The sequence below is a fragment of the Melanostigma gelatinosum genome (genome assembly GCF_949748355.1).
Source record: "Melanostigma gelatinosum genome assembly, chromosome: 7".
In the NCBI taxonomy this organism is placed as follows: domain Eukaryota; kingdom Metazoa; phylum Chordata; class Actinopteri; order Perciformes; family Zoarcidae; genus Melanostigma; species Melanostigma gelatinosum.
The window spans coordinates 4557612-4578574 of NC_136640.1; the positions used below are offsets into that span (position 1 = coordinate 4557612).

Genomic DNA, 20963 nt, shown 5'->3' on the forward strand with positions numbered 1-20963 from the left:
TCTGTAACAAAGTTGACGTTGTGACACACACACACACACACACACACTCACACCTTAGATTGCTCCATAAGGCAGGTCCACTCTATAACAAATGGGGTGTGTGGGTTCATATATCTCTCTGTCGTTGAAAATCAGAACCAATGCACAATCCACAGTCATTTATAATGCAGCAATGGTCAATACCATATACTATATTATATAAAATGGTGTGTGTCCTTGAATGATTTTGCCATCCTGTAAAATTCATTATTTATAAAGTCGATTCAGTTTGCTTGCGGTGCATTCGCTGTAGTGTGCAGGGTTAATATTTTATTGTAAGAGAAAGCCAAATGTGACTAGAATAGAAGAGATACACTCACTGCCAGCGTCTACCTTCACCGTCAGCACATATTTACACATTTCGAAGCACACCGGCAAGAAGGAAATTTAATTTATTTAGATTTTCATGAGAGGAAATGGAACAGCAAAGTCATTTCTCAGTACATTTGGCTCAGCGAGGAGGCTGCAAACGAGAAATGTGTCATAACGGAGGCGAGGACACGAAGAACTTGGGAGAAACGCTTCGGTGACTCAAGCGACACCGAACCAAACACGGCTACTATATGAATTAATTTCCAGCTGCGCTGATTCGATTTTCTCATAACAAAAGGGCGGCAAACGCTCATGATTGATAGTTTCTTTCACTGCCATTTGCTTTGCCCCGCCTCGTCGGGTGGGTCATATTGATTGACAACAGTATGAGCTATGGCTCACGTGACACTGCTTCAGCTGTCACTGTACATCAGTCTGTACACACACACACACACACACACACACACACACACACACACACAGCACAGCACACGATTAATCTCGACAAAAAGGACCACTAGTTCACATTCAGCTGTGTTTGCCTCCTCGCTGACAGACGACGATGCTTCATTAGCCCCCTATGTGTACAGTATGCAGCATATTTTTGCCCGTTGTAGCTGCAGCACTAAAAGCTGTTTATGTTTCACAGGCAGCACGAGTGCAGACTGCACATTGCGGTTTTCATGACTTTATTTCAGCTGTTGTACGTTTCCCCTGTTTCTGTGGAAATGACTTGTTGATGTAGTGATTGAATGATTGGAGGCATTGTGTTGTTTAACAGCCGTGGAAGTTTAATCTCAGTCGGTTCTGTGTAGTCTGACTTCTGATGATCAGCAGCAGCAGCAGCAGAGAGACGGACCACATTTTAACAGTTGTGTTCTGATGTTGTTTGAAGCAGGGAGCAACTCTTTGCACTTTGAAGGATTTCAATCAATTTCAGGATTTTCACCAGACCCGATTTTCAACTTCCAGCACATGGAAACAGCTAGCACGCAAGAGAAAAATCCAATTAACAACAACTCCAAAACGTTCTCATACTCATGTGGTATCTTCTCAACTTGTTGTCTTGTCACCAAAGCCATCAACGTCACAATAAGGACACAATATCTGAGGCACTGCCACACCTGTTGTTGGCCAATATATATGTGAAATCTCTTAAAAGCCATCTCAAAAGTGTTTTTTTTATACTGCGCAATCATTTGAAAAACATTCAGTGCTACAAAGCTGTCTTATTGATTGTTATTTTCCTTGTAAAAACACAAGACAAACAAGTAGATCAAGTCTCACAGCAGTTAGCGTCATGTCAAGTTGCAAGTTTTTGTTTAAAATATGACAAAAGTCTACAGCTCTGCTGATGAAATGCTGCTGAAACTGATGTCAGTATTCTCTATATATATATATATATATATATTGGTCTCATTCTGCACTGGAATATTCACGTGTGTTATATGAAAATCTGTGTTTGTTGCAGCGGTTCTGCTGTCTGTCAAAAAAAGACTTTACACACCGTCATCTCCAGGAAGGAAGAGCTTCGAGGAGCACGTAGCTCGCTCTCTGTCTCTCACTCTCTCACTCTCTCACTCTCTCACTCTCTCATATAAACCACTGCTGTGAATAAGGCCGTCCTGTCCTGTCGGGCTTCAGTCTAAACACAAGCGCCCTACTTTTCCTCCTGATTCTTTCATCACAAACACAGACCACCTGTCACTTTGTGTACGTTGGGGTGAGTGAGGAAGAGGAAGAGAGAGCGAGGAAGAGAGGGATTTGGATGATAGTAAGAGTCTGTGTCCTTATTCGGGTCACTCTGTCAGTTAAAGTCTGCGGGGCCCAAAAAGTGGGTCAGATTTCTGTGTGTGTGTGTGTGTGTGTGTCAGCATAATGCGCCTGTGTCTACTGTGTTTTTGAATTAATTCTTTGAACTGCGTGTTTGCATATTGCCTCATATTAGCCCAGAGATGCGTCGCCACTGGAGTGACATTCAAAGCGGGTTGTAAAATGAATGGAGGAGAAACTTTGTGTGTTTATGTGAGTGCACGTGCTTTTCGCGTGTGTCTGTAACGTGCTCAGTATGAAAGATAATCCATCGTAAGGTTAATGAAGCTGAAGATGTGAAGACAGATAAAGTGTGACGGTCACAGAATAATTCTGTGAAACCTGCAGCAAATGCTCCTCACGGTTCTTTCTACTAACGGCTAATAACTGACTGATGAAGCTTCAGTTCACGATTAATGAACTACCGATGAAGCATTTGGGACAAACTTTTATAAATGGTGCTTTATTACAAAGTTGTGTCACGTGTGATGTAATATCGTCAGGTTTCTGTTGAGCATTTTTGACGGTGGGCTGCGTTGAGACGTTTACCAAGACGGTCTTACATGCTCAGGCTTTGGATTTGTGGTACTGATGAGATAAAAAATACTACTTCTACATTATATCATAGACTCTGATCTGATTCTTGTGCAGAGAAATTCTGTTTCATGGCCACAAAGTTAGTGTTAGCAGTTTGTGTTTCGCCAAGAAACTACAACAAAAGTCTTTATTATGTTGAAGAAATGTCAAAAATAAAAAGTGTGTCACTATATTTTTCTGCCTTCTCTCTGGAGCAAAAACTCTAAAAAGTGGAGAAATGATTTAGTCGCTTTGCTGCATAAATGTGTAACTGCTTGTCAGATGGTTGTACCAAAAGCATAACGCTGCATCCTGAAACAGTGCATCACTTTTCACTGTGTGCAGATGTAATGACCTTCCATGCCTTTTCCCTCCATGGGCCTCACAGTCTCACTGGATGCTTTGACAAAACACACCAGCCTCTCTCGCTGTTCAGCCAATAAGTCACAACCTGCGTTTGAGTGAACAGAGAGAGGTACACCGTGTCCATGTAAAGTGGTCAGCTCAATGGCTAAGCCAAGACAATCCCCTGCACACACACACACACACGCGCGCACACACACACACACACATATACACACACACACACACACACACTTCCTCTCGCGGTCTCCCCGGAGCTCCACAGACATATGGCTTACCGTAATGCGAGGTGGCAATGACTCACTGTGTGTTCGTGTTACGATTAAGTGTGTGTGTGTGTGTGGGGGGGGGCGACGACATCACACCTCTGTCTCCCTCCCTGTACGAGTTGTGTTTTGCAAGCATCTGGTTGGGAAAAAGTGTGAGGGAGGAGTGTATCCCGTTTTTGCCAAAATCTCTGAGCCGCTGTTGAACACAGAACATCTGGATCAGGGAGGAGCACTGCGTGTGTGTGTGTGTGTGTGTGTGTACATGGGTGTGTGCAAATGAGAGGGAGAGTGGCAAACATATCAATCAGACTCACATCTGGCGAGCACAAAGCACAGCTGGACACACGTGAGTTCATGCAGTCTTAACATGATTATGTAGAGGTGATACAGAGGTGAACACACACACACACACACACACTCACACACGTACGAATGCAGAATGACATCATTTATTAATTGTGTAAGCTAATACACTGATATTACTGAAACACATTGTTAGGGACACTTGTCCCAACCTGCTAACAGTTAAAATACCAACTGAACAAGCTGGAGCAAAATGTTGAAATATTTCCCCGAACAGTTTATTAGTCTGAGCGCGTGGGCGAACCTTTTCCTCGCTGAACTTCATTCCTGTGAAACCCATTTCCTCGCAGTCACATTTGCCAGAGCTCCAGACATTTAGCGTCATAAAATCCACGTTTGCGTCCGCCCGTTGTGACAACAACAGAGAAGCGAGAGGAGAGATCTGGAGTATAAACACCGGCGATGAAGAGGAGTATATAGGGAGGAAGGTCAACCCGGGTGAGCAGACTTGAAAGTGTGCGATCATATGACCGTAGGTCGTCTCTCTGCTACAATGCATCCCAGATGGCTGCTAACTCAACAACTCTGTGTTTTGGCACCAGGCCTCCTGTTTGTGTAGTCTGTGCTGAAGTGCTTATGAGTATTTTTGCGTGGGTTGATGACGAGAGCGCGACTTCATTTGTGCCGGTGATTTATAAATCTATTTTGATGCTCTCCGTCCCCCCCGCCCGCACCCACCCCAAGTCTCTCTCTTTTCTTGTTTTTAAACTCATGCAGATGGTTCTTGTTGTGCGGGGTAAGGTCACTGCTATGCAGGGCCTTTACCCGTTGCATGCTGGGTAATGTCTCCGCCCAAATGTGTCTCTTCATCAAAGAGGGTTTGCTACCAGATTTCTGTTCATTTCACACTGTCAGCTTGTTTTCACTTGAGTTGTAACTGCAGTCTGGCTTTGTTCATATTTGTATGTCCTCCCGCCAAGACGCATACCTGGACTTTCTTTTGGACTTCCTCCACCTTGCCATCTGAGTATATTTTGGAGGGAATTTCTATCGCAGTTTCAAGGAATATTTTGACATTTTGGGAAATACGCGTATTTAAAGTTAGACGGGAAGATTGACGCCACTCTCACAGCTATAGAGTAAATGTGCACATTGCTAGCTTAGCTTAGCATGAAGGCGAGGGGCTGTGTTTGAAATCGCATGCCAACTCAAAGTATCCTCGTACAACGGTTCGTAGGAAGGTCCCTCCTCCTCATGAGTCACGTCTCATTCGAAGGTAACGAAAACTTATTTTCAGGGGATTGTACACTAAATAAAACATACTTAATAATAATATATTCCATTTCTGCCAATAGATCCCCCAAAAGCTACACACTGTTACTTTAGCCATCTTATGTTTCCTTTTAATTAAAACAGGATGACTGATGGCTGTTATCAAGTGTCACAATACTCATTTTCTCACCTCACTTATTTTTTCCTCATTGAAGGTTCAACAACGCCTTCACTGAGTAAAGCATCCAAACCCATATAGAGATGCAGTGTGTCATGTAATATATACATATTTCAGCATCTTTGGAAGGTTTGAATTTGCTAATGGCACTGGAGTTAATGAGGTTATTAGCATAATTAGCATAGCGTATTTATAGAGGAGCATTTGCATAAACACCGCCTTGTAATTCAAAGTGGAGGTGAATGCTTTTCACGATGCACAAAGCACATTAATCCATACGGGCACATTTTTCAAACGGGCGTTATAGAGGATTTAATCTTCAGGCTTTTAATCCATAGTTTGGGGTGATGCGGAGCATCTTTGATCCTTTTTACAATGACGAAATAAATACCTGTGAATCTGTGTGTTGTGGTGCTGAAGGTTTTTTGTGCTGGTGATGAGTTCAGGCTCTCTTTTGCTGATTCGGTCCTGAGCTTTGAATGGATGAAGCCATCCCGGAGAAATGTAATCTCACAGTGAAAGAACGTAAAATACGTTTGTCTTCACATTTCTTCAGCAGCGAAAGGATTTACAATTCTATATTTAATCTGAAGTATGAGAGTGCTCGGCCCTTCTTGTCACTTTAGAGGACAGTACAATGGAAAAATGTGTCAGATAAATGTTTCAGAGACCATGTTAATGTCAGTGTCACCCGACAGTACAGATACTCTCTTGTGCGCTAAAGAGAATTAATCTGTCGGTTGTTAGATTTTCTCAACGATAGAATAAACATGAAGTGGTTTGTTCTTCCTGTCTGTCCTTATCCTTCTGGTATTTTCTCCAGTTAAATGTTTTCTGTCAAACCACGCAACCCCCACGCATTTCCATTTTATTGGAAGGAGTGATTCCTTCTTCCCTCCACTTCTTCCAGTTTTCACTTGTCCCGTCACCGTCAGTTCACATCATTTCATTTATGAGTCTTTTGCTTGGCATGAGCTGTCTATTCGCTCACTCACTCCTCCTCCTCTCCTGCTGTCCCAAACCATATGAGGGCAGTTACAGGGCTTCTTATAGTCCCTTACCAGCAGCCCCACACCCTGTCCACCATAACACAACCCTCCACCTCCCTTGTGTCGGGTATTACACACACACACACACACACACACACACACACACACACCTGCTGCCAACCAGGTGCCAGTCAGGTGGCGCTCTGCCCAGAAATGACTGGCACAAGCCTCGACATGTGTGGAGCTGCAGAGCGTGTGTGTGTGTGACTGTGTGTGTGTGTTTGGCAGAGGACGCGTGCCTCACATGCCAGAAATGAGTAAAGCCACTCGAGCTGTTTCATTGGAATACTTTGAATGTGTGTGTGTGTGTGTGTGTGTGTGTGTGTGAGAACCACGGGGAACGTCTAACTGCCTTTGGCACCCATTACCAGTAACATAGCAGTGATTATGAGAAGTGATGTGTCTGTGTGTGTGTATATATACGTGTGCTGTTAAACTCTGTGTGGCAGAGCAGAGAGGTTTCTTCCCTTCAGTATACAGATCACCTCTTACGTATGGACATATGTTCAGTGTGATTTCAAGGCCTGCTTTAGCCAGGATGCCGATTCATGTGGCAACCAGACGGTAAGAAAATAATACAAGAATACTTTAGACATTTCTCCTCTGTTGTTATTTTATTTTCTTGGCTCTTTGCTCTTGATTTTTCTCTATTCAGAGACATAAAAGAGACTTGTCTGGATGATGTGGACTTAAGAAAAACAGGAGGAAAAGGGAATTTAAATTTAAAGCGGAGGAGCTGTTGATGCCGTTAATTCAGTCTTGATAGAAAAACATCTCCCAGGGCGCACGCCATGAGAGACGTTTTTTGTTGTACTCCCGAGCTTCTGTTGAGGGTTGATGTGACTGTGGAGGAATGAAAACAGTAATTATCATTTTTAAGCAGGTCATGTTTCATTGTGCATGGGAAATTAGCATCGCTAAACAGGCCAGCGGGCTGAATGGTCTAATTAAGCAGCACAGAGAGGATCGTGTGTGTGTGTGTGTGTGTGTGTGTGTGTGTGTGTGTGTGAGTGAGTGTGTGTGTGGCGATCAGCATTCCCTCAGCGTTCTCGTTGTTTCTTGGAGAGATGAAAGCATCCCCTATGCTTTGTGTTCATTAGCGTTAACGCTCTACCTGTGTGATTTGTACAGCCCGTCTCTGAATGGGGAATCAATGGAGCATCGTGGTGTTCGTGATGCTAATGCGCCGACTGCCTTGTTAGGGATGATAACTGCATAACGAGCTTCAGCTAATCAATGAAATGCATCCCACTTCACTCATAATCCCGGATGAGACGCAGGACCACAGTCAAAGGCTCTCAAGCGGCTTTTCTTTAAATTATAGTTTGCTGCATTTAATTCACTTTTTAACGAGCCTTACTGTTAGATTGAGTGGGAATGGTTGCTGTTTCTGTGTGTGTGTGTGTGTGTGTGTGTGTGTGTGTGTGTTTGTTAAAGGGAGTCAGTTAGTCGTGTGTCACTTTCTTAGTGTTTTTAAAAAAAAGGTTTTTCTAAGGACCCACTTTTTAAAAATGACAAACCATCACAACCCAATTCACAAAGTCCTTATCTATAAACCATGAGAAGAGTGAATTTCTGCATATGTAGATGGACCATGTTTGCTGCTATTTCCACATCACTTCATACTATCTTGAGTAGGTAAACCAGCTATTTCTGAGGGATACACATTTGATGAATCACAGCCTTGTTTTAAGTATGTGTTATTGAAAACATGTCGAATTTTGACTAAATAAATGTATTTAGACATTTTTCCCCCTCTTTCGTAAAACAGAATTTTGTGTAAAATATCATACGAACCGTTGTATGAGGATACGTTGATGAAAGACTCTGGAACAAACTTGAATAAAATCTCCCGCATCTTTTAGTAACGGCTGCTCTATATGTTGTGCTGCGCCACTTAACCAGCGTCCCCTCCTGTCGTCCACAGTACCAGGGAGCACGTGACCCCGGAGATGAACAAGCTTCGTCAGAGCCTGAGGAGGAAGAAGCCCACCTACGTGCCAGAGGCCAGCAGACCGCATCAGTGGCAGGCGGACGAGGAGGCTGTACGGAAGGGCAAATGTAACTTCCCCGTTCGGGTGAGTGTCCAAAGCCGGTACAGTTCTGGTCCACTGTGATAATCATATGTCGATGTGTTTCACCATAAACTCACAGCATACGTCTGACATAATAAACACCATAGTTCCGCAGGGCCAAGCAAAAAGGGGGAAAGATCGGTCGCGGCCTAGAACACCGTGTAGTTATCACAACCCACGTCAGTGCTTCCTGTTTAAGGACGCTCCAAAATGAAAGGTGCACTAGATCCTCAATTATTCAGCACTTTATCCTTGAACACCACAGAAGAAGAGCAAATCCAGAATCTGCTTCTGGACAAAGCCTCACACATGTTATACAACAGCGAATGTTTCAAAATGCTGAACTGTTCCTTTAAAAACGCGAGACAACTGATTTGATTTTTGGAGATTTGGATGGGTTTGAGACAAAGCTGTAAGCATTTTAGTGTCCATCTCATTGTGAACATACTGTAGGCGAATATACCCAAAATGTACATGTATTACAGACTGTATCACACAAACATGGCAGAGTTTGGTGTATTTAATGGTATGTATTTGGTGGATTGGTTGCCTTAATGTTGGAAACATGTGAATTTAAGCTTTTTATATACTCATGTCCAATAAATAAAGATATTTCTTTATATTAGTGGGACTGAAAAGCCTTTATCCTTATACAAACCAGGTTGTGATTAAAATGTCTCTTCACTCTGAGATAAATGCCTCATGTGCAATAAGTGCAAATAAGAGGCATTATTGATGGCCCAATTTACTGATAACCAGCGTCGGTATGTGAACGGCCGGAGAGACAATGACGGTGAGAGATGGAGGACAAAGAGAGGAATGACATCGAGGTGGAGTTGTAGATTAAGGACTCCACAGGAAATGACAGGGTGAGGGATGAGGGCGTGCAGAGGGGGACGGAGAGACATTGTGAGATATGAAATGAGAGCGAGAGAGAGAGAGAGACATAGAAGGGGATAAGATGGGCAAAAAGACAGAAAAGGGCTGCAGACTGAATGTAGAAGCAGAAGAAGAATACGTGGCAGAGAGAGAAAGACAAAGGAAGAGAATAGTGTTGGAAAAGGCAGCGTGAGTGGCAAGCTAATGGAGAACGGTGCTGATGGTAATGCTCCGCAGACTTCGCGATGAGATGGGCGGCCAAGTGGAGCTTAGAGCTTTGCAGCGAGGCTCGGCAGCACTAACACAAACTCTGTCTCTTTATTGTAGCCTTTCTTTCCTCCTCGTCCCCCTTTCTTCATCCTTCCTGTCTCACATCTCTGCCTTCATCTCCGTTTTCACTCTGAATGTATTCACGCCTCATGCACGTTTAATGCCTCTGTGAGAGCTGCTCAACTGCACCAGAGGAAAGAAAACAGGGTTTGTTGTTGTTGTTGCTCAGAATGAAAAGTTGACTTTTAGAGAAGTTTGGAAAGTTCTAAAAAATGTCCTGCTGGAAAGTGAAGCAAACAGACACAAATATTACATGAGGGTTCTGAAAGGTGAAGCCAATGCGGAAGTCTTTTAAGCTTGCATTGTCTCTAATAGCTAGCAGGGGGTCAACTCCTCGAACAAAGAAGTCGATGAGAAGCTCACAGTCATTTAAATCTGGTTTGTTTTAAACCCTCCCGCATCTAACGACGACATCGCTCTGGGAGAATTGTCTATTTGTGTTCTGCGAGCTCAAAACCGGCAATGTTTAAAAAAAAAAAAACCCTCATTCATAACTCTGCCACACTTCACTTATTGTTTTACAACAGGTATATCAGTTCAGGGACCAATCTCGCCCCCCCAGAGCTCTCCTTAAAACCTGCCTCACCACTTGGCTTCTGACTGGAGCTTTAATTGAGTCTCTGTGGGCTCTCCGTAAAACCACAGAGCCCACAACACCGGAGAGACAACAAAAGGGGCCGTGAGGCTGCAGATTATTACAACCCCTTCCTTATTATCAGCAGCAACATGTGGCTGTAAATCCAGTACGGCTGCTTATTAGCTACTTTCCTTGTCAATTTCATAGCACGCTTAAAAATACTGGAACTAATGAGGCTTTGGTCGCTTTTTATGTCACTTGGTCTCTGCCTGTTGTTGTCACATAGTTTCCAGCTCCGCTCAGCTGCATCTGTTGATGTTTCTGCTCTGATCTCTCTGCAGTACCTGGGGTTGGTCGAGGTGGAGGAGTCGAGAGGGATGCACGTATGCGAGGAGGCGGTGAAGAAGCTAAAAGTTGTAAGTGCATCCACACACACGCACACACACACACACACACACACATACACATACACAAGTCCCCTGCTGAAGTACTTCACGCAGTAAAGTATCGACCAAAGGAGCAAGCACACACAAACACACATTCGATACTGTGTGCAGTTGCCCCCTGTTGTTATTGTCTCTTCTTTACCACCTTCATCTCCCTCATCGCCATCCCCGGTGGGTCTTATTCCATATCTGTCTGATCCCACTACGCCCAAGAGAGCAGCAAATTAGATTTGGGCCAGCATAAAGACATAGAAATGCACACACACACACACACACACACACACACACACACACACACACAGACACACAGAGAGAGTTCTCCCCCCGGGGAAGCTGGATTGGATCAAAGAGCGTGTGAACAGAGTGACACAGGCCGGCCAGTGTCAGACAGCCACACACACTCGGCAGGGAAGAAAACTGTGAGTCTGTGTCTTCACATCTGTAAAGCTCGGCTTCATTTGATGTAACTGAGTTAACCTCGACTTTCATGTAAGAATCAGGCTGCGCAACAAAACTGATCCCGAACCTGAATCCCCCCCCCCAAGTAGAAACTTTATCGAACAAAAGAAAATGTCAGAGAGTTAACTGAATCAGATGAACTGCATACGGGAGAAACGTTTCATGCATTCACTCTCGTCTCCCTCTCCTCCCACCTCCGTTCCCTTTCATTTGTTTTTCTCTTTTCATTCTCCCTCGCTGGGTCGACTCTCTCCTCCATCTATGTTCGCGTCCTCCTTCAGCGGCGCTCTCTCTCCGCAGTTGAAAAACTTTCCACCGAAGTCATCTCTTTCTTTTGATTCCCTCCGCTCCACCTCCCAATTTAGCTTTCCTCTCCGCCATCTCCTCCTCCTCCCCTCTTTTCCCTCCATCACTCTCAGTTTCTTCACCTCCATTCTCAGTCCCGCTGTCTTCCTCTCAATGGGATAATGCAAAACAATTGAGGCTCCGTGTCGCTCCGCAGTGGGTTTCAAAGCCATTTCCTGCAGTGCTCTTGGCTTTCTGTTTCCCTTACTCACACACAAGCTCATATGCAGACTCATACGCACGCACACACACACACACACACACACACACACACACACACACACACACACACACACACACACACACACACACACACACACACTTGCACACTCACATGGAGTTGTAGCTCTTTTAGCCTGTGTATATTTTTAGCGCGGCCATTGCTGAGTGTGTTATTAGCTCTGCCTGCTGCCCTCCTCTGGAGAAACGATCCTCAGTGCCAGCTGGCACAGTTTTTGACTCTGCCCGCCTCTCCCATCTCAACTCAGCACCACCTCATCTGCTGTAACGATGTCACGATCACTTTGCATAATCATGAGTAGCAGTAAAAGTGGCTTTTTACATGCTAGTTGTTTGTTGTTCACACCGCTGCCAGAATACAGCAACATCTGGTGATATCTGGTGAACATCTGGTGATCTTGGTTCGCTTGCTTCTTGAGTTATAAATGATTTACTGAGACTATTGCTCCTTTTTTGTCTTTCCAGAGCGGGAAAAAGACAGTCAAGGCAGTGTTGTGGGTTTCAGCAGATGGACTCAGGGTGGTGGATGACAAAACTAAGGTAAGCGAACACATTCTTTTTGTTTTGTTCCATCCTCCCCTCTGTCTTCCCGTTCTGTCTACTGCATCAGTCACTCGGCAACAAGGACGAGGAGGGGAGGTGTGTGTCCTGCAGTCATGTGCATCGCACACCGCACAGCTGTTCTATCCACGGCTTCGTCCTCAAGTCTCTGACGACAACAAGAAAGAGGTTCCCTCCCTCCGCGCAGCATCTTCTTTCTTTTATACTCTGACATTCAGTGAAGACATGCAACAAAAGTCTCACTCTGTCCCAGTTTGATGACACCACCGTGCATCTACTATCTTGATGCTGCCAGGCTTGTGTGTGTGTGTGTGTGTGTGTGTGTGTGTGTGTGTGTGTGTGTGTGTGTGTGTGTGTGTGTGTGTGTGTGTGTGTGTGTGTGTGTGTGTGTGTGTGTGTGTGTGTGTGTGTGTGTGTGTGTGTGTGTGTGGTTTCAGACCTGACATATGTGACTCATGATCTCTGAGGCTCTATTGAAAGCCGAGCAGAATAATGAGCAGCAGAGAAAAGACGAGAGAGCGAAGCATTTTTTTTTTTTATCTTTCGAGGCCACACACGTGACCTCACCCCCCCCCCCCCCCCCACACACACACTTTTATCTCCCTCTTCTCTTCCCTTCAGTGATGTGTCTCATCCAAACATATTCAAAGATAAAGCTGCAGTATTATGTTTTGCATATTTTCAACCAATACCTACGGCGCGACACCCTGTAGGCAAAAACATCTTCTTTTTTTTAATGCACTGCTCAATTTTGACATTTTGGGCTATTTTGCCTTCATATCATGTATTATTTCAGACTGCTAGAAAGAAAACATCCAAAATATACATGGAGGTGTTTATTTTAATACTTTATCTCTCCGGTCTGTAGCTTTCGATAATGCCTCATTTAAACACAACAGAAAACTTGTAATAGAAATGAAATGAGATTGACGTGAATTGAACCTGTTTTTGGATGAATGTGCTCAGACTTTCCCCACATTGTCGGTTATTATTAGTATTGTACTATTTGTAATCCAAATAGTGAGCCAAACATTTCAGATTATCCAGAAAGTCCAAAAGTTATTGAAAAATGTCCCTCGCAGTGATGAACACACTGTGAGAACTGCATTTCATCTCAGCTTTACAGAGCATTTTAGCATCTTTTATCTCATTGCTTTGGTTTTACAAACAGCAACTTTACGGTTTTGAGCAAAATAAGCTCCGCTAAACCCACCGTACACGACCCGCCCAGCACCAAAGGTCAGACAGACACGGTTGGTGACTGTGAACAAGTTTAACACATTAAGATTTGATTACAAACCGAGCACTGATAACTCTTACAGTCTTTCTTTCTTTCCTTCTCGCCTCTTCATCACCAGAGCTTTATCTTGAGCTCAGCCTCGGTTTATGAATCAGCAAGGGCACCTGACGACTCCCACGCGTCTATTCAGACTTTCCCACCATCAGTGAAGGCACCGTTCGTATGCGTCTGCGTGCACAATAGAGACAAAAGCTGCGAGCGACCTTCATAATGCATCAGTGGAAAGAAACGGTGAAGGCGGCACAGAGACGCTCTGAGTCACAGGCTGCTGAGCAGTGTCCTTCCTTTGGGTGGTTTAGGGACACGAGCTGAGTCATCTTTAGCCACAAACACACACTTTCTTCTCGCACTTTCGCCACCTCACATGACCACACGTGAGTCATGAAAACAGAAAACACAGAACCGGGAACAGTAATATGCGTTTCTAGTGACACAGAGCGACTCGCTGTACCAAAGCCCACTGCTCTCCGCTCAGCCTTTCACCTCGGTACCAGCATCCCCCTTCAGTCACTAATTGGCCCACAATGAATGGACCGTTATTCTTCTACCTCTTCCTCCCCTTCTTTCCCGTCCTCGTCCTCCCTCTTCCTCTCTCCTCATCCTCCCCTCTCTTTGTTTTTCGGGGCGACACCGCAGGAGAGGGAGGAAGTGCGTGGATGAGTGTGTGAACCCTCTCCTCCCTTTCTCCGCCCTCTCGCCCCCTTGTTTTCCTTCCTTTTCTGTTTTTCGGTGAGTCAAAGAGGTGAGCCGGGGGCCCCTTAATGTAGACAGAGAAAGAGAAGGGCCCCTTTTAGTTTCCTCTGCAGTGACTATCGGCGCTGAGACAGGCTGAATAACCCTTTTATAGAAGGAAGGGCAAGTGGTGGAAACATCGCAGAGATGAAAAGAGGGTTCAGTGTCGTTAGTCTGGAGCCACTTTATTTTTCGTAACGGGTGGATGTGTAAATAGGTCGGAGTGAGAGGGGGTTTATGGGGTTAGCAGAGGTTGAAAGCAGTGTGTCGAGTATTGGATCAGTCTATATTGCCTGTCTGTCATCGGTTGAGCCGTGTCACATGTGATCTCGCTGCTCGATACGATTGACTTTGAGTGTTTTTTGTGTGAACTGTCGAATCTGTTTCTCTCTCTCAGGACCTGATTGTGGACCAGACCATAGAGAAGGTTTCGTTCTGCGCCCCCGATCGTAACTATGACAAGGCCTTCTCTTACATCTGCCGAGACGGCACTACCAGACGGTGGATGTGCCACTGCTTCATGGCTCTCAAAGACTCGGTGAGGGGACGGTTCACCTGACATCTTCCTCTTTGCTCGTCACAGCAGCTGCACTCTGCCCTCATTCAGCCTTTCAGACAAACTTACTAAAACTGAAAGCTTCATGAATTCAACAAAGTTAAACTAAATAATTGATGAGCATATAAATAAACTACACCCCCGATGACAATGTACCAGCCTGGCAGTGCAGGTACTTATGTAATCGTAACTTGGTCCACGAACATAATATTCACCAAAGCGCTCTTTTTTATGACGCGATTACTTTTTTACGTGTCGTGCGACACTTTGTTCTGACTTTTTTATGACATGAGATACTAGAACGCTGACATGTCTGAGCTAACAGCCGCTTGGCTTGTGACGTTTTACTCGCGATGGCCTAGGGATTATGGGTAATTTGTTTGTTTGTTTAAGGCTACTAAAAACAGAACTGCTGAATAATAGAAATAACACTATAAAGCTTTCAAAACAGAGTGAATTACATTACATACAACTGAGTAAGGCTCCGCTTCAAGGCTATATTATTACTTATTTAGGTTTTTACAGATGAATGAATTTGAATTTGTGGTTTCACTTGCGCTTAACGAGCTGAAATGATAAAATTATCAATTAGTCGATCAACAACAAAAGTATCATCACTCATTGTTTGTTGCACAGGTTATTTATGAAGCAACAAATCACAGTATTTTGCTTGTTTAAGCTTCTGCAATGTGACGATTCTGTGAAGTTTAATAAGATTATGAAGTGTTTACGTTTTGTTTTTTTGAGTTGGATAATTGCAGCCAAATCCGGTTTTATTTTATGCGAATGTATGAACTTGATTTGAAGGTTGACAACAACAAAAAAAACAATGTCACAATGAAGACTGGAGGAGTGCGTAGGTCAGGTGCAGACGTGACCTTTGAACTTGTGTGTGTTTTTTTGCTCCACCAGGGGGAGAGGCTGAGCCACGCGGTCGGCTGTGCCTTCGCCGCCTGTCTGGAGAGGAAGCAGCGGCGGGAGAAGGAGTGCGGCGTGACGGCGTCCTTTGACGCCAGTCGCACCTCGTTCGTGCGCGAGGGCTCCTTCCGCTCCAACCCGTCCTGCCAGCAGAGCTGCGGCAGCGAGAGGGACGACAAGCTGCAGGACAAGAAGAAAGGTAGATTTCAAAGTGTGCGCACACACTCAGGTGTGTCTTTCAAGTACTGCTCATACACGTGACATGTGAGTTGCCCCCTTTAAAATGTTAAAAGTCACGCACATGCTGAGGAAAGTCATAGAGACTCGTAGCAAGAAGTCACTTAAGATGAGATCATCTATAGATTATGCACAGGGGTGGTAGGGTTTGAACAGAAATGACCATGCACCCACTTCCTCCTCCAGAACAACCTTCTGCCATCCCAGCCCTCCCACCCGGAACCGCCTCCCCGCCCGAGGGGTCGGCGTCCCCCATGGAGCGGCCCGAGCCCGGCGGGCCTCACGCCATCCCTCGCCGACACGCGCCCATCGAGCAGCTGGTGCGTCAAGGCTCGTTCCGGGGATTCCCGGCCCTCAGCCAGAAGAACTCTCCCTTCAAGAGGCAGCTGTCGCTCCGCCTCAACGACCTGCCGTCCACGCTGCAACGCAAGACCGACTTCCAGGACAAGAACCCTGGTGAGTTGAGACTCACAGACTCAATGCTGCTGGTGGTGGTGACCTTCTGACCTGCTGACCCTGGTAACTTCTGTTTCCTCTCTGCAGAAACATTCATTTGTTAATTCTGTTGAACTAGTTTTATTAAAAGGGTTTGGGACCATATGAACATGATTAGGGAGGTTATGTAATGTTTCCATTGTGAAGTATATATTCAGGTCACATTCATTATGTGGAATCTGTGACGGGGTGAAAAAAGCCCCTCAACAGCAGCAGAGTTGGTGCCTTGTGCCGGCAGTAATAACTCTGCATTTATTGGCTGTTTGCTCAAAAATAGGAAAAGTCTTGAAAGCTCCACAGACAGGATTCAACATTTTCTTATATTTTAGCAATTTCTAATTGGGTGTGTGATTTGGTGGCTACTTGCAAATTATTGTTCAAATTATTGCAACACCCGTATCTGGAGGCTTTATGGTTATGGGTTGTCCATCCGAACATCCCATTCTAGTGAACGCAGGAAGGCCTGGAGGGACTTGGACACACAAATTACCTGATTACATTTTGGTGATCAAAGCTCAAAGTTACTGTGAAACACGTTGTTACCCGTAAATCAAGAATTCATGAACTAATCTCTCACAAATGTCTAGTAGGATAAAATTATGAAGTGAGGACATTTCGCACAGACAAATTCGTTGACTCGTTGACGGAGGCATACAAACGCGAGGCGTTGATTCTAGTTATTCACGTTTTCCTGCAGACAATGTGCAATTCTTCACTTTACCCCTCAGAGGTAACCCCCCCTTACACACCCACTCAGTGTGGTGCTGCAGGATCAGAACGCTCAGCAGCGGAGTTGATTGTGGTCATTAGGAGAGATGAGAGAGTTGACTGCAATACTAAACCACAACATTCAACTCCCACTCTCACTCACATCCACTCCTTTCATTTCCGTCTCCTCTATTCTCCCATGCTGGTTAAAGTATATATCCAGTGGTGGTGAATTTGATGCAGTTTGAATCCTATGTGCTTTTTCTCTCTACCTCTGCGCACACACACACACACACACACACACACACACACACACACACACACACACACACACACACACACACACACACACACACACGTTCACACTGCCTCCCTGATCCCTTGTGACTCTCACACAATGTGTGTATTGATTTGTGCGGTCAATCAGCTGTGCTGGTTAGCCTTCAGCAAGCCCCCTACAAGCCCCTAACCTGCAACTGCACTGAGAGAAACACACACACACACACACACACACACACACACACACACATGGGAGGTGCTTAGAGGGCTTCTGAACTCTGCGGGACGTTGACAAGAATGGGGAAAGGGGAGGATCACAGGGTCGGTCTTTGCAGAACAAAACACAGAGACATCTTTAATGGGAGACCTTACTCATGCCTCCAGTGCCCTCTGCACCCTGCAATATAATTCAAGGCCTGTAGCCACACAATGCACACAGATGAGAGAGAAGTGCATGTATAAGAAGAGTGGGCTTGTAAAGGTTTGGGGTTTTGACCCACAATGGGCCACTCTGTGGGAAACATGCATTCATTTTGCTTCACTTTAATCCCACTCCTCTTTACATTCATTCCTCTGCACGATGTAAAACGAAACCACAATGTCAAAAATGCCACCGTCAAACTCTTGATTTGTGCAGTGTTTTGGTTCGACTGTGCATGTCGAGCGTGGATGGGGCAGCAAATACAGGAAGGATGAGGGAGCGGAGGAGGGAGTAGAGGAAGAAGCTAAATTCCTCTGTCTCTAAGGCCCTCGTTGTTACGGGAGGGACCAGGGGACAAGGAACGGGGAATTAGATATTATGTCTATTTATATCTGCGGTTCCTGTGCAGGAACGGTTAAAGAGCTGTAGTCCAAACCCAAAGTCAGACAGGAACGTAATGCGGCCTAATCCCTCGCTCGGATCAGTTACAGTTTAAAACATGGATAAGCGAAGCCAAATCCACCTCTGTCTGAGTCATCCCACTGCACAAGACACAGCAGGCAGTGACATACCAGGCTGAAACAATAAAACGCTATATGTACTTGTTTGCACAGTTTTTGCTTGGCATGCACACATGCTTGTGACTTAGTATGAACCTTTTTATTTTTAGTAAGAAGGTGGAGATTAGCACAATGCCATGTTTGTTTTGAGAATCTTGTGTTTTTGATGCTTTTTAGGTCAAGCCTTCACCGCTTCAGTTTCTTTGACGCTAACCAGCTCTGTTAAACAAATGAATAAACATTTTTCTCTCTCTTTTCATCTGTTTGTCCCTTTTACACAATCCTCTCCATCCACCATTCCACCTCTTCTTTTCATCTCCACTGTCTTCCTCTCCTTTCCCACCCTGCCTCCCCTCTGTGCGTCCCTTTCTTGCTAGTACCAGAGATGGACATGGGGTTGCCTTGTGAGGGAGACTGTGGTATCAACGCCCTGTGCAGCCAAATCAACAACTCCTTCACTAACCCTTCGGATGAGCTCTTCTCCGACCCTTCTTTGCCTGAAAATGGCCCCCCAGCCTGCATTGCGCCCCCTGCCCTGCCTCCACCACCTGGACCAATGCAGGGTAAGAAAGAAGAAAGGGTCAAATAGAACACAATTTGAACTGAAGTAAGAACTTAGACTGGTGGTCTAACTCTTAAACTTCATCCCTCTAGGCACTTCTTCCTGGGTGCAGCCAGAGCCTCTTCACTCTCCTCCTCCCGTTTCTGTGGCGATGCAGATGCAAATGCAGATGCAGATGCATATGCAGAGTGGACACAGGCGCACACCCTCCGAGGCCGAGAGATGGCTGGAGGAGGTCTCCAAGGCTGTCAAGGCCCAACAGACTCCTCCCCCGGGCCCCGCCATCCCCATCATCCCTGGACCGCCCTCCGTGTCGAGTCAGCAGATGTCCAGTCAGGCAGTCATGTCAGCTGCCACGGTGTCCACTGTCCCTTTGCCCCTTGGCAGCATGCCCAAACCTCTTCTATCGGGCCCCTGTGCTCTCTCAAGTCAGGCGCCGATGCCCCTCCCACCCATGTCAATATCATCGGTTTCTCTAATACCAGGCCCCCCAGTCTCAGGCCCCCCTATGTCTCTACCTTCCATGTCCATTCCCACCATGTCCGGTCCGTGCATGTCTGGGGCCTCCATGATGCAGCCCTCCCACCCCGGGCCCCCAGGCTCACTTCCAAACTCCATGCAACCCTTCCCCTTGGCCTTTGATACCATGCCGGCTCCTGTGGGAATGTTCGGCAGCCAGCCTGTGCATATGCAGACCTACATGCCAGGCCTCGCCAGCAGTATGACATATCCCAACGCCAGTGTACCTGTGGTAGGCATCACACCATCGCAAATGGTGGCTAATGTCTTTTGCACCGCCACAGGCTCATCCGCTGCAGGTGGAGCCATGAGCTCGGCCGTAGGAGGACCCAAAGTTGGGGCATTCGGAGCCGTCGGGCACCACCATTCTTACCCAGGAGTACCCAGTGCAGTCGGGCACCCCGGAGGGTTTTCCACACCGCCTTTCTCTCCCACTCCGCCGTTATCGACAGCCCTTAATGGCCTACCACCGCACAGCAGCGCCACCATGGCCCTCCAGAATGGGACCAATAACAGCGGCGGGAACTGCGGCAGCAGTAGCAGCTGGCCGCCGGAGGGCAGCCAGCTAACAGCTCCGGCAGCTAGCGTTTCCCAAGACGATGATCGCTTTGAGGCCAAGTGGGCGGCGCTGGAGGCCAAACCGGCGCCACAGCAACCTGGGAATAAGGCACCAGCTGCAGCAGCCAACCCGTTCTCCAACAATCTTCAAAAGACTTTTGAGATTGAGCTTTAAGCCAGAGTTGGCCTCCCAAAGCTGTAGCTCGCGTTAATACCTGAGAAAGGCGGGCCTATGAGCAGGTCCTTAAAGCTAGCCTAGCATCTGGCCTGTGGCAGCCTAGCAACTTGCTGCAAGCTCTCGTAGGAGTCGATGTGAAAATGATCTTAATTGCTTCCTTTACACTCCCATGAGAGCTTTGGAGGAAGTTGCCATTGGAGGATCAGGTCTCTAGCTCACCAGACTTGATGGAATGAATTCCTTCGACTCCACCCGCTGCCCACCTCTCTCTCTCGCCTGCTGTCACTTCACCACTCTGGCTTGACTTTACTTGCTGCAAGACCCTGGATGTACTGTATGTGCCCCCCCCCCCCCCCCCCGAGGACATTATGCGGGGGGGGGGGGGACACAACTCAGTGGTTTCTTTCTTTAAAAAGGGACTCCACTCAGATGCTTTCCAAACCCATGAGATGTTTGTTTTCTTTCTTTGCGGTGGAGAATTTAGCGGATACGGCTACATCACAAGAGAAGCGATTGACCGACGATCAGACGGATTCTGATCTCAGCCGAGCACAGCGAAAAGATTGGACACCCGAAAGGACTAGCCAACGTTGTCAGACCCGATTCTACCAACCCAAAAGGACTTACTGACTAATAGTAGAGATTTATGGCCAAATTATTTTATTTATTGTGCTTCATTTTTATTTTTTAACAAGTTATATATACTTAAAAATCTAATTTTTAAAGCAGTGTCGTTTTTCATCCCCCGTATTTATTTTAGTTGAACCGTGAAGATGAGGGGAAACTACAGGTCGCACACAGGTAGAGGGAAAGCATTGTGGGAAACTGAGTCACGTGACAGGAACCAAAACAACC

At 45.9% G+C, this 20963-nt stretch overlaps 1 protein-coding gene across 3 annotated transcripts in view; it reads left to right on the forward strand.

Moving 5' to 3' along the window:
• Positions 1-20445, forward strand: part of numbl (NUMB like endocytic adaptor protein) — a 46873-nt gene extending 26428 nt beyond the window's left edge. Inside the window, exons 1-9 of one of the 3 annotated variants that reach the window (XM_079272702.1) lie at positions 4065-4172; positions 8101-8251; positions 10376-10450; positions 11990-12064; positions 14515-14655; positions 15586-15790; positions 16015-16284; positions 18669-18854; positions 18946-20445. In XM_079272702.1, the coding sequence (XP_079128828.1) occupies positions 8126-8251; positions 10376-10450; positions 11990-12064; positions 14515-14655; positions 15586-15790; positions 16015-16284; positions 18669-18854; positions 18946-20105 (2238 nt within the window). In that variant the 5' untranslated portion in view covers positions 4065-4172; positions 8101-8125 and the 3' untranslated portion in view covers positions 20106-20445. Of the gene's footprint in view, positions 1-4064; positions 4173-8100; positions 8252-10375; positions 10451-11989; positions 12065-14514; positions 14656-15585; positions 15791-16014; positions 16285-18668; positions 18855-18945 lie in introns of those variants that run through there. The other 2 variants (XM_079272704.1, XM_079272703.1) reach the window with 2 other exon arrangements.
• Positions 20446-20963: the final 518 nt, after the last annotated feature.